The 12,389-nt window shown below is 43.9% G+C and overlaps 1 protein-coding gene across 2 annotated transcripts in view; it reads left to right on the top strand.

Annotated features, from left to right (window-relative positions):
* The first annotated feature begins 5,064 nt into the window (after window positions 1–5,064).
* Dgkh (diacylglycerol kinase eta) overlaps window positions 5,065–12,389 on the top strand; it is a 154,602-nt gene continuing 147,277 nt past the window's right edge. For both annotated transcript variants that reach the window (XM_028752704.1, XM_028752703.1), the window contains exon 1: window positions 5,065–5,247. In XM_028752704.1, coding sequence (XP_028608537.1) covers window positions 5,065–5,247 — 183 coding nt within the window. The remainder of the gene's footprint in view (window positions 5,248–12,389) is intronic.

The following is a 12,389-nucleotide window of genomic DNA, read 5'->3' as shown; positions in this document are numbered from 1 at the left end:
AGAGAGAGAGAGAGAGAGAGAGAGAGAGAGAGAGAGAGAGAGAGAGAAGAGATCTAAACACAGTGGAATCCCAGCTTTCCTGAAGCCCAGACTGTGTGTGCTCGGAGACTGACATTCTGGAATACCTGTGCCCTCTTCCCTCTGCCCCCCATTGCTTCCTAGTAGGTGCCACAGAACAAGCTGGTGCATGCTCTGGCTACCACAGGTAGAACCTCAGCTCCATGCCTTTGCCACCAAGATACATTTATCCTCTGAGCCAAAATAAATCCTCTCTTAAAACAAAATGAAACAACAGCAAAAAAAACAAACCTGTTTTCACCGGGATTCCAATCTCAGTTGTTTTTAAGAAAACTTTAAAAAAATTTAAATATAGTCAATTTAATATTTTACCATGCAAACTCTACTAAATGGGATTACTGTATTATTATGGCATGTGACAACATGCATGTAAGAATTCTCTCTCTCTCTCTCTCTCTCTCTCTCTCTCTATATATATATATATATATATATATATATATATATATATATATATCTTCTGATGGAGCCTAAACTGTAATGGTGTGATTTCTACTATTCAGAGAGAACAGCAAAAGATTCCTTGGAGATTCATGTGGAGCAGAGGGAATTTCTGGGACTTGTTGACATTCTCTCTGTGAGGGAGTGAAATTAAGTTATTTAGTTAAATCGGAACATTTGGATACATAGTAGCTTTATTTAGCATTATTCTGGTTAAGTATGGAGCCTAAAGGAGATACTTAGTAGCACAGTAAGTTCCTTGGTTTTCTTTGAGGTTAGCTTTGGAATATAGTTGAATGTTATTGAATACAAGCATAACTTTAATTTCAGCCCAAAAAGTATTTGGGAAATTGGGTGTGGTGCTGCACACCTGTACTCACAACAGCCAGGTGAGGAAGGAGGAGGGTTCAGATTGTGGGGCCAGCATAGGCTACATATTGAGACTCTGTATCCAGAAACAAGTAAAGAAAATGAGGGTGGGGGTGTAGCTCTGTGATAGAGCACCCTGGGTTTGTCCTAGTGTCACTAAAATAAGTAAACAGAATGAAAACATTCTGCTGTTGGGAATCAGTGGGTAGGAAGATATTTAGCAAAGCAGTCCTTAGTCTTGGGTGGGAGTGGGTAGCAGATAGGTAGTTAGAATTCTAGCTCAGTTTAAAAATGTGGTATTTGCAAAATATATCTTTAAATTTTATTATATATATATAATTTACGTAGGGTAAACTTTTTGAATGTTAAGTTCTGAATATGTAATACATAGTGATTGTGGAATCAGTTCTGTATTGCCGTCGCAGCAGCCTTCCAGTCTGTGCGGGTTCAATCTGCAGCCCTTTGGCTCTGTACTGATCAGGAACATGAGACCTGGAACATGGTTTCTCAGGAACCCACTTATGGTTTTCAAGTTATGACGTGTAGTTCTTAGTTACATCACAATTGAAGGTAATGCCATAGAACATGGGATTAAACACATTAAATACTTCATTACCCTGCTTGTTGTGAGCACTTGATTTATTCAAAACACCTCTGTAAATAGTAATATAGTGTTCAGAAAGTCTTAATCAGCTTCGGCTTCTGTCTGTTTGGTACTCCCCCCACCCCCACTTTTTTGGTATGACACCTTATTAAGTAGAGAACTGACTGGTGGTCAGTTTAACTCCTTTCCATTTAGTCCTCACTGTGGCATCTATAGCCTGTATGGGCAAGAATTTAAACAAGATATTGCCGTGTAGCCCTTGTGGGCCTGTTACTATGTAACCCAGGCTTGCTTCAAGCTCTTGGCAGTGCTCATGCCTCAAACTCCAATATGCAAGTTTTAAACAGCATTAGTGTTCCACATGGAGGTTTCATTGTGTATCCCAGGCTGGCCTCAAATTTCAGAGGCCCACCTCTGCCTCTGCCTCTGGAATTCTGTGACCAACGGGGTGCACTTCCACCGCTCATCAACCAAGATCCCAAAGTAACAGCAATAAAAAGGAATCCATGAACAGCATGGGAGAAATTATGTGAAAATCTAAAACACTAAAGAAAACAATCAAGGACATTTTTTATAAATCTAATGAGACAATTTGCCATGTATTTGAAATTTTAATAGCCATTTTGAGAAATCGAGGCTGATGTAGGAGACCTGCCACAAATACCAAGTCAGATTTGGCTATATAATGAGCTCCAGGCCAGCCTGGGGTATGCCCTGGGGCTATCTCAAAACAAAGAAACAAACTAAGCAAAGACAAGACAAGTGCATTTCACTTAGATCAGATAACTATTTTGGATGCTTATCCCTAGGAGAAGCAGTAGATCAGATACTACTTTATTTTTTTTATTATTTTTAAAAAGAGGACCAGCCGCCTCTTCCTCCTCTTCCTCCTCTTCCTCCTCCTCCTTCTCCTCCTCCTCTTCTTCCTCCTCCTCCTCTTCTTTTTTAAAGTTTTATTTATTTATTTCATGTGTGTGGGTATACTGTAGCTGTCTTCCGACACATCAGAAGGTGGCATCGGATGTCCATTACCGATGGTTGTGAGCCACCATGTGGTTGCTGGGAATTGAACTCAGGACCCCTGGAAGAACAGTCAGTGTGCTTAACTGCTGAGCCATCTCTCCAGCCCCAGATACTATTTTAAATTGTGGATCCCTTGAAAGTTTCTCAGAAGAGATTGTCTTCCACCAGGGTTTTCCCCTGAGCTGCCTTTAGTAGGAAACGAGGCAGCTTTCCTTTCGCTGCCTACACAGTATTTCATCCATCCTGGGTTTCCTCTACAGCTGCAGATGCTGTAGAGTTGCAGTCATTTACTTAGCAGGACTCAACTTAGACTGGCTTTGCTTTCAAAGTTACAAGCCTTAGGAGCTGGCTACTGAATTCTGTGTAGAGCAGAGCTGGCTGCAAGGCTAAGTTTTTATAAGTAACACATACCCTCATTTTCAGGAATTAATTGCCTGGCTCCTGGATGTGAAGCTGTTTAGTGTGTCTTTAAGCAATCAGCATCCTTTCAAAGAATAAGAAATGGAACCCATCTTCTTCACCAAATAGGCATGGACCTTAGACCACCTCACTTCAATCACCCTTGGCTGGATTCTGGGAAATGTTGCTATATAAAACCTGAAAATTTAATGTGTGGGTTGAAATACAGGATAGTTGCCAAACTGACCTTTAGCTATATAGAGTGTGGGGAAGAGAACATTAGAATAATAATCACGTTCATTTTTAAAACTTTGGTTCCAGCTTGTGCCGTCTGTCTTCTTTACGTTAAAAGGAAAGTCTGAGCTATGTTAGGCCCTTTACTAGGTAGGGGTCTTTGTGTTGCCAAATCCTTAGACTTGTCTGTGACCAAATAGCCAGGCCAGGACAAAGGTTCACTAAAAGGGCATTAATTTTGTTTTTGGCTGTGATGGGCCTTCTGGATTCTAGGCACTGATCTGGATCTCCAGCCAAGGATATTTAATGTTATTGTTTCTTAAAAATTTCCCAGCGGTATGTCCTTGTAGGTAGAGAATTTCATATTATAGGACCAAGAGAACTTTTGAAGTCCATGTCACCGCACGTTTTCCTTTACTAAAGGGAATAACTGAAGCACTTTGTGTTTGAGAAACATGGCCGCACTCTCATACTGAAGGACTGAAACGGATTTCGCATTTTTGGTGCAGTTAAAATCTTTTAGAGCTGGCAGCAGCTCTTAACGCTGAGCTGAATCATTGCTGGGCTTAAGGTTCCACCTGGAAAGAAACAAAACCCCAAATCTTAGTTTCCAGGAAATTTCAAGGTCAAGGCCAAGTGACAAACTAGGAGGAGAACCTGAAGCGAAAGGGCAAAAGCTTGCTCTACGGGGGAGAGCCCCCAGAGTCGGTAGAGGCTTCTTAATTGGAAAATCACTAACAGCACTGTGAAATTCTCTTTGGTTGCCAGTAGAAAGCTTGCCCTTTTCGTACCCTCTCCCTCAGCCCCTCTCCCCCCACCAGTGTAGGATTTTGAGGTTGAAAGTGCATTCTGCGCTGCTGCGAGGTTGCTCTGCCCCACCGCTGCGCTCAAGCAGCTGGCTAGGGAAGTCTCCGGAGCCCAGGCTACAGCCTGTGGATTCTCTTTCCTCAGACTTTAGTCCGGACTAGGGAGTGGCGCTCTCTCATGTGTATGTGTGTATATATATTCTTTGCTTTATACTTTGTTCACGTAGTTGAGTGCATTCTTCCAGGCATTTTGGATGAGCGCTTTAGCCTAGACATTTATTTCAGCATATTGTCGTCTTGGGCTGCGTGTCCTCTCTTGTTTCTGCGTTCTCTCCACGCCCTTCCCAGCTTCCTGTTAGCCAAAGGGAATCGCTCTTTCTGAACCAAAAGTTCTCAGAGCGGAGCTGAACCTCCCGGAAAATGCTCTTCTCTTCCGTGTGCGCCGGATGGGGGTGGGCCCGAAACTAAACAGCACTGTAGAGGAGGCCGAAAGGACCCGAACTCCCTGGCAGAGGTGGGGAGGTAAGGTCCTAGCAATGGTGCTGAGCGTCCTTGAGACCCAGTTCATCTCCCGGGCAGAGGGAACTTTTACTTAGCTGGAACGGTGCTCCAAGGCCCGAGTATGTGGAGGGATTCGGGGTCCAGAGGTGCACCCCAGGACGTAGGAGGTAGCTCCGTCTTCTCCTTCCCCGCAGGAGCCTTCTCACTCATGCTGCCTAAAACCAAGGGCGGAGCATCGCCAACTGCCTGACCTGCTGCGGTCTTTCTGCCTATCTCTGCTCTCCATTCCCTCTGAGCCCTCCAGACCCTAGGAGGAGTAAGAGGGAGGTCGTCCGAGGCTTATCGCGTCTTCCATCCTCTCATTCCGGTAGTGGTCATATCCTGGGTCAACCACCCAAGAACATTCCAGGGCTGGGTGCACAGGCGTGAAGCGCGTAGAGGACCCAAGAGGTCTCGGCAGGGGCGGCGTGTGGTCCCGGGTCCCCAGTGCTGCGCGGCGGGGATCGCGGAAGATGGCGCCAGCTAGGCGCAGGGCTCAGACGCTCGGGCAGAGCCCAGCAGCTGACCACAGCCCCTCGGGGCGCTGCTGTGTCCCTGCAGGAATCAGAGAGGATGGCCGGGGCCGGCAGCCAGCACCACCCTCAGGGCGTCGCGGGAGGAGCGGCCGCTGTGGCCGGCGCGGTTTCCCCGACTGCTGCAGGACCGGGAGAGGATTCGTCCGACAGTGAAGCGGAGCAGGAGGGACCCCAGAAGCTGATCCGCAAAGTGTCCACCTCTGGACAGATCCGGACCAAGGTAAGGCTGGGCCGGGGTCCTGCGGGAGGGCTGTGGGTAGAGGGAACTCTCCGGGAGATCCCTGGAACTAGTATCCGGAGGAGGGGCGCGGGGGCGCGGCCTGGATGGGGCGTGGCCTCGCTCTAGGGGCCGGACGGTGTTCTAGGGATTCCTGCCGGGGGTTTGAGAGATATCCAGGGTGTGTTCCAGAACGCTTGGCTAGCCATCAGAGCAAGCGGCTTGTAATTTGGTTGAAGCCGGGTTGCAAGTTCCCACCTAGGAAACTTAAAGGGAGCTTGGTTGTTCACCGCCTGCGCTGCATGCGCTGGAAGCTGTATTCCGCCTGCCACCGTGCGTTCCCACCCGCAGCAAGCTGCTTGCTCCTCTCAGTCAGTTTCTCTGGTGTGCTGTGTTGCAGGTTCCCTCAAAGTGCAGAACTCAGACATGCATAGTGGTTCATCACAAGTTACTTCTTCAGGGAATTGCAGGGTATGGTAGTGCTTTTGTGGCGTTGTGCTAATCGGTCTCAAAGTTGAGCTTTCGTTTAATGATGAACATACAGAAGGCAGAGGCTACTGAATGTTAAGGGACTTAGATATTCTAAGTTCTTCTTAGTTTAGACGTCTTCAATACCTAGGCTGTTGGTAGTGGAGGAGTTAAAGGAAAAATTTGAGTAGGGAACTGATTAAATTAGTGGATGCTCCCTCTAGTAACAGATTTCCAAAAGTTGTTCATTCTACAGTTATTTCATGACAATTAGCTTCTTAAGGCTTATGGGAGTCTTACATGGAAACAGTTTGGATTAGTGTTTGTTTGAGCGCCGGCTGACTTCTAAAATCAAGTAGATGTACACATGACAATGGATGCAGTTAGTAGAGTCACGGATTGATTCAGCTGTGTTTATTCAAACATCTTGGAACTACTTTTTCATAGAGATGGATTTTGAGTTTTATAGCATTTCAGGATGTAGAGTATTTTTTGAAAGCTAAAGCTAACCGATATAGCATCGTTACTAACAATGCTTTTAACATTGGAAATCTTAATCTAAAAAAAAACCCTGTAAAACTGAGTTAAAGAGAAAAATGGCAGGTTTCAAAAATGACACATCATATACTCATATGAAATGGTCAAAATTCCATGCATATTAATATCAAGATCGGGTAGTAAGATTTATGCCATTTGAAAAAAAATTAGAGATGGCTATAAATTGAACTGAGGAAATTAAATTGAACAAAAATTTGATAGAAAGAACTATTAATTTGTGGGTTTAATGAACTTGAAAGATCGTATTATTTAATTTTTTATGAAGCATGTTTATGAAGACTAAAATAAATGTAAGGAAGTGTGTTCTTTTGGTTTCTGTCAGATGTTCTGATAAACATTTTCCACAGTTATGGCCTATTATGATATTCATTCATATCAGAAGATCAGGAAATCTGCATTTGATACTGGCTCATATGTTAGTATTTATATAAAATGCTTTTGTGGAAAAACATCTGACACCAGAGCATTAAGTTGCCAAGACTAGTGGGACTCACCTCACACCCCACCTCCTGCAAGGCAGACTGTACTGGGAAACTCATCCCTGTGGCACTTAGCCCAGACTGCTTCTGAGGGAGGAAGGTGAGGTCAGTGGGGGAGTTAATTCAAGGACAGCTGCTAAAGGTAACAATGGCTTCTTAGTCTTTGGGAATTATCCAGATAAGAAGAGAAGCGCCCTTAGAAAAATGTAGATATTTCCTCATTTTTTTCCATAGAGGTGTAAGATGGGAGGGCCTGGAGGGAAGGCTCAGGTCCCAGATTTAGCTCAGAGCTTAGTTATTTTTCAGACGGCTCTAATGGTTTTTTTCTCAGTTATCCTGAGGCTACATCAAGACCTGCTAAGTATGATGGGTTAGGATTACTAATAGTTTAGTCCTGCATTCCCACAGTTATACATACTACATGCTTACATATAGATGTGTAAATATGCTCCTGATCGAGTAGTGTAGGTAGACATATGGGTAGACATATGGCCCATAGGTGAGTGAGAACGTGGAACTGTTTGAGGGCAGGAGCAGGGATTCTGTGAAGTGCTTGTTGTACGAATGCAGGACCGGAGTCAGGTCCCCGTTATCCATGTGTGGTGGTCACTTTCCTGTTGCTCTGATAAAAATACTGTGACCAAGAGAGCTTACAGAAGACTGTCTGGGCTTTTACTTCCAGAAGCATAAGAACTCATTCTGGTGGGAAGGCATGGCAGCCTGTGGCAGGCATAGCAGTAGAAGCAGGAAGCCGCCTCATGATGAACAGAGAGAGTGGACTGGGAGCGAGTGGTGGGGCGCTTTAATCTTCCAAACCCTGTCCCCCCCCACAAGTGACTTCCTCCAGAAAGGAACCTCCTAAACCTTCTCCAACAATGCCACCAACCGAGGACCAAGTGTTTAAATTCAATAGACTGGGGTGGGGTGGGGGTTCATTCTCATTCAGACTACTTTACCATGTTTGAAAAAGCCAGGTGCTGGGGAGGCAGACACAGGAGGATCCCTGTGAGTTGTTGGCCAAGTCCAGTCAAGTTTCAGGGTTAGGGATCAACCTTGTCTGAAAAATTAGAGAGCAAAGTGATTAAAGAAGCCAGCTGACTTTGACCTCCTTAAATGTGCACACATGCTCACGCGCGCGCGTGCACACACACACACACACACACACACTTTTCCACAAATGACCGCGTAGTTAGTAAATATTTGTAATCTGAATATCATCATTGGAACAAAGCTCACTGACTCTAGTTCGCATTCAGATCCTCAGGATCATGCCGTTGTTGGGCAGGCAGCTTATAGGGAAGAACAGCAGTTTGGGCTGGGGAGGTAGCTCCTTGGTAGACTGCTTGCTAGCATGCATAAAGCCCCGGACTTAATTCCCAGCACTGCCTAGAAATCAGGTGTGGTGGCACACGCCTGTAAGTTTAACACTCTGGTCTCAGAGGCAGGGGATCAGGCTTTAAGGTCATCCTCTTTTACAAGCAGAGTCCCTGGCCAGGTAGAGGATCAAGACTTTAAGGTCATCCTTATTTACAAAGGGAGTCCCAGGCCAGCCTGGGCTACATGCAACCCTGTCTCAAAATCAAACAAACAAGAGGCTGGAGTTTAAGTAATTAACTTTATTTGAAATACTTTTTGCAAATATTCTAAATGATCTGCATACTAAAATGGACATTGCATTACTTGAGACATTTGAAAAGTGTCTAGCCATTTTCTTAATTGAAAACGTTGTACAAGCTGGCAATGGGTATTCTAATTATATGCTCAGGAGGCTGAGGCAAGAGGATGGTAAATTTGATTATAGCCTAGTCTACCTTGTTAGGCCCTATCTCAAAAACAACAAGAATACATGTATATGTCAGACAAATTGTCTTAGTTAGGGTTTCATTTCTATGAAAAGGCACCATGACCAAGGCAACTTTTGGAAGGGACAATATTTAATTGGGGCTAGCTTACAGGTTTAGAGGTTCAGTCTATTATAATTAAGGCAGGAGCATGGCAACATTCAGGCAGGCATGATGCAGGAATAGTTGAGAATTCTACATCTTGTTCCAAAGGCAAACAGAAGACTAGCATCTGAGCAGCTAGGAGGAGGATCTCCAAGACCACACCCACAGTGAAACACTTCTTCCAACAAGGCCACACCTTCTAACAGTGCCACTCCCTGGGCTGAACATTTTCATACCACCTCACATACTAACAGTATAAGAGACTGCAGGGATGTTATCCTAGCCATGAAAGAAATCCCATCTTGTCACTGACCTTTGGTTTCCTCTCAGAAGTGATGTTTTCTTGGGGTGCTTCCAGAAAATGTCTATGCACTTACAAGTGTTATATATTATGCATTATATACGTAAACATATATGTACCGATATATATTAATATATTTATACATTTCTTTAAGATAGCCAAATATTATGGCACACACCTGTAATCCCAGCACTGGAGAAACTGAGGCAGGAGGATTGCCTCAAGATCAAGGCTAACCTGGGTGGCATAGTGAGACCCTCTCTCAAAAAACAGATATTTAGAAAATATCAGTCTATTTTTATATTTGTAGGTATTCATACATATATGTATATTGTATACAAGTATATATATTGCATATACAAATATATACTATTTTAAAAGCTGCTACTGGGACTATTCTCTAATGGTCTTCTGTATAGTTACTTCCTTCGTTTTAGTGATAGTGGGCCATTCAGATGAGCTGTTGCCAAATTGCTTTCAGCAGTTCAAAATTGGCAAAGTGTAGAAAGTTTCATTTGGTTGAACTAACATGGTATGTGATCATGAAATTAATCAGCTTTGCGGAAGGAAATTGGTCGTTTTAGGACAGTACACTAATTTCAGCATTTTTTTTTTGTAGTGGATATGCCAACTTTTAATGTAAAGCATAGGAGTTTGTGTGTGTGTGTGTGTGTGTATGAGAGAGAGACAGAGACAGACGCACATACAGAAGAGAGACAGACACAGAGAGAGAGAGAGAGACAGAGTGAGACAGAGAGAAACAGAGAGACAGAGACAGAGAGGGAGAGATGTGTTGAAGATGGAGCCTCACACATGCCAGGCACTGGTGCTGCCCCAGCCCAGTGATTAGAGTGTCCTCTGAAGGGGAACGTAGTATGACAGTGATCTCCTGTATCTTAGCGTCCTCCTCACCTCCATCTGTTGGATATTTTTGGTCCATTTAGTTTTTTCTTCCTAGTTTCTAGGTACATCTTTTTTTCCTTCTTACTCATTCTCTGTTTTTCACTTGTATCTTTTCTCCTGTCAGCTGAGTAGAACTTCAGGTAGTTACATTTAGGTTCTCATGAGCTAAACAGATAATTTTGTAGCCAACTTAATTTCCCAAAGGCAAAAATAACCTCTTCCGGAGTGAAAGAGACGTTGGCTTGACAAAGCCAAACGGGAGCGGTTAGGTTCCCACTTCTGGTTTCTTCTGTGGTTTCTTTGGCTGCCTCTTTACCCTTCCGTGTGTTCCCTGTGGGGTGGAGTCCCCTTTAGACATGGTACTGTAGAGCGTCTCATATGCATTGCCAGGTACTGATGGTCTGAAAGACATCACTGTAAACTCTAAACAGGTAATGAACGTGAAGACTGTATGCGCCTTTTGTTGGCATGTGAGCTCAGTAATCTTTCATTCTGCAGGGATGGCCGGAGGTTGTTGCTCAGCTTGCAAGCTGGCGTGGTTAACTGTCATACAGTGGTGCAAATGGATGAGAACTGTCTCAGTGACTTTCAGCCACTGAATTCTCTCAGCCAAGGTCAGGAAGCTTTGTGTGTCAAAAATATCTCCTGATTAGGTAATCCAGTTCTAACTTTGTTTGACATTTATGTGTATCCATATATTAATTCTGAATGGCTATAAGTTCTCTAAATTTGGCAAAAGCGTGCTAAACACAGAACACAGTCAGCCGATGAGTATCTTGGTTTTAATTTATCATGAAAGTTTGTCTGTAGCTTTACGGTGAAGCAATTTGGACTTTTGGTTTTCTTTGCTTTCTGAGATGCCGTTTATGCAATTAAAACATCTGATGTGATACCACATGACTTTAATCCCACCTCTTGGGAGGAAGAGGCAGGTGGATCTCTGTGAGTTTGAGGCCAGTCTGCTCTACGTTGTAAGTTCCTGGCCAGCCAGGGCTATGTGGTCAGACCTTGTCTCAACAAACAAACAAACAAACTCAACACTCTACCACCACAGGTTATTATTATTTTAATCATGATTTCTAGGTGGAGTTGACTAGCGGGCGTTTGGTCACTGATTTTCAAATTGTAAGTGACAGTGTCTTGAGAGGTCATGGGGTTTCTATCCAGTGTTTAAAACAAAAACAATAAACCACAAGATATTATTAAGAATCTTCAGCCCCTGTTCTGTGAAGAAGTACTGCAATCAAGATATAAATAAGGTGAAAAGGGAGAAGTAAGACCAAAGGTTTTCAGACAAGTTGGAGGCAAAGAGGAACATCTGCTTTTGACCAGTTCATCTGGGGCAGAGAACTCTGCTTACTTTTCTAAAGATCAGAGCGCTAAAAGATGGTTAGTTTTGGGCTATTAAGATTCCCTCAGAATCAGAGCCGAGAATGATGGGCAGGGAGGAAGGTGGAAGAGAGGTGGAGTGATGTTTGTCAGAGGGTACAAAATTTCAGTCAGACTGATTAGGTAAAATCTGGACTATAGAATAAGTTCTGTGGTAACTATCATAGTGCTAATTCAATTATTTCATACTGTTGTGAATCTGAAAAAATCATATTATATAAAATAACACATAATATAATATATGCAAGATTTTTTGGTGCTGGGGATTGAACCTAGGATTTTGAGCACAGTAGGTGTCCTAGTTAGGGTTACTATTGCCATGATGAAAAACCATGATCGAAAGCAAGTTAAGGATAAAGGGTTTATCTGGCTTATGCTTCCACATCCATAGTCCATCTCTGAAGGAAGTCAGGACAGGAACTCAAACAGGGCAGGATCCTGAGGTAGGAGTTGATTCAGAGGCCATGGAGAAGTGCTGTTTATTGGCTTGCTCAGCTTGCTTTCCTATACAACCCAGGACCATCAGCCCAGGGTGGTACCACCTACAGTGGGCTGGTCTCTCCCACATCAATCATTAATAAATAAAATGCTATGCAGGCTTGTCTACAGCCTTATGGGGGCATTTTCTCAGTTGGGGTTCCCTCCTCTCAGATGACTGGAGCTTGTGTCAAGTTGATAAAATTAGCCAGCATACTACGTAAGTACTTGACCCCTGAGGGCGACTCATCACCAATCTGCCTTTTCTTTCTTTCAAGTTTTGTTGGCAGCAGGGTTTCCCTAAACTGCCTAGGCTGACCTTTATTTTGTAGGCCTTCTGTCTCAGCCTTCAGAGCAGGTGGGGTTATAGTCAAGAGCCATCGTGATCACCTTGTCATTTTTTAGTATATTTTATTACTTTTTTGAGAATTTTATACAGTATATTTTGCTTATATTCACCCCATTCCTTCCCCTATCCCTTACCAGATCCATTGCTTCCATCTTTCTATTCCCTTCCGTCTTTGCATCACCTCTGCTGCCGCCTTCTCCTCCTGTTCTTGTTCCTCCTCCTGCTCCCCCTCCTCCTCCTGCTCCTCCTCCTGCTCCTCCTCCTCCTCCTGCTCC

This window comes from Grammomys surdaster, unplaced genomic scaffold (assembly GCF_004785775.1).
Source record: "Grammomys surdaster isolate TR1022 unplaced genomic scaffold, NIH_TR_1.0 125934, whole genome shotgun sequence".
NCBI classification, from domain to species: Eukaryota; Metazoa; Chordata; class Mammalia; order Rodentia; family Muridae; genus Grammomys; species Grammomys surdaster.
Note: the sequence above shows the minus strand (reverse complement) of the source record. Positions and strands in the feature narration are given on the sequence as shown.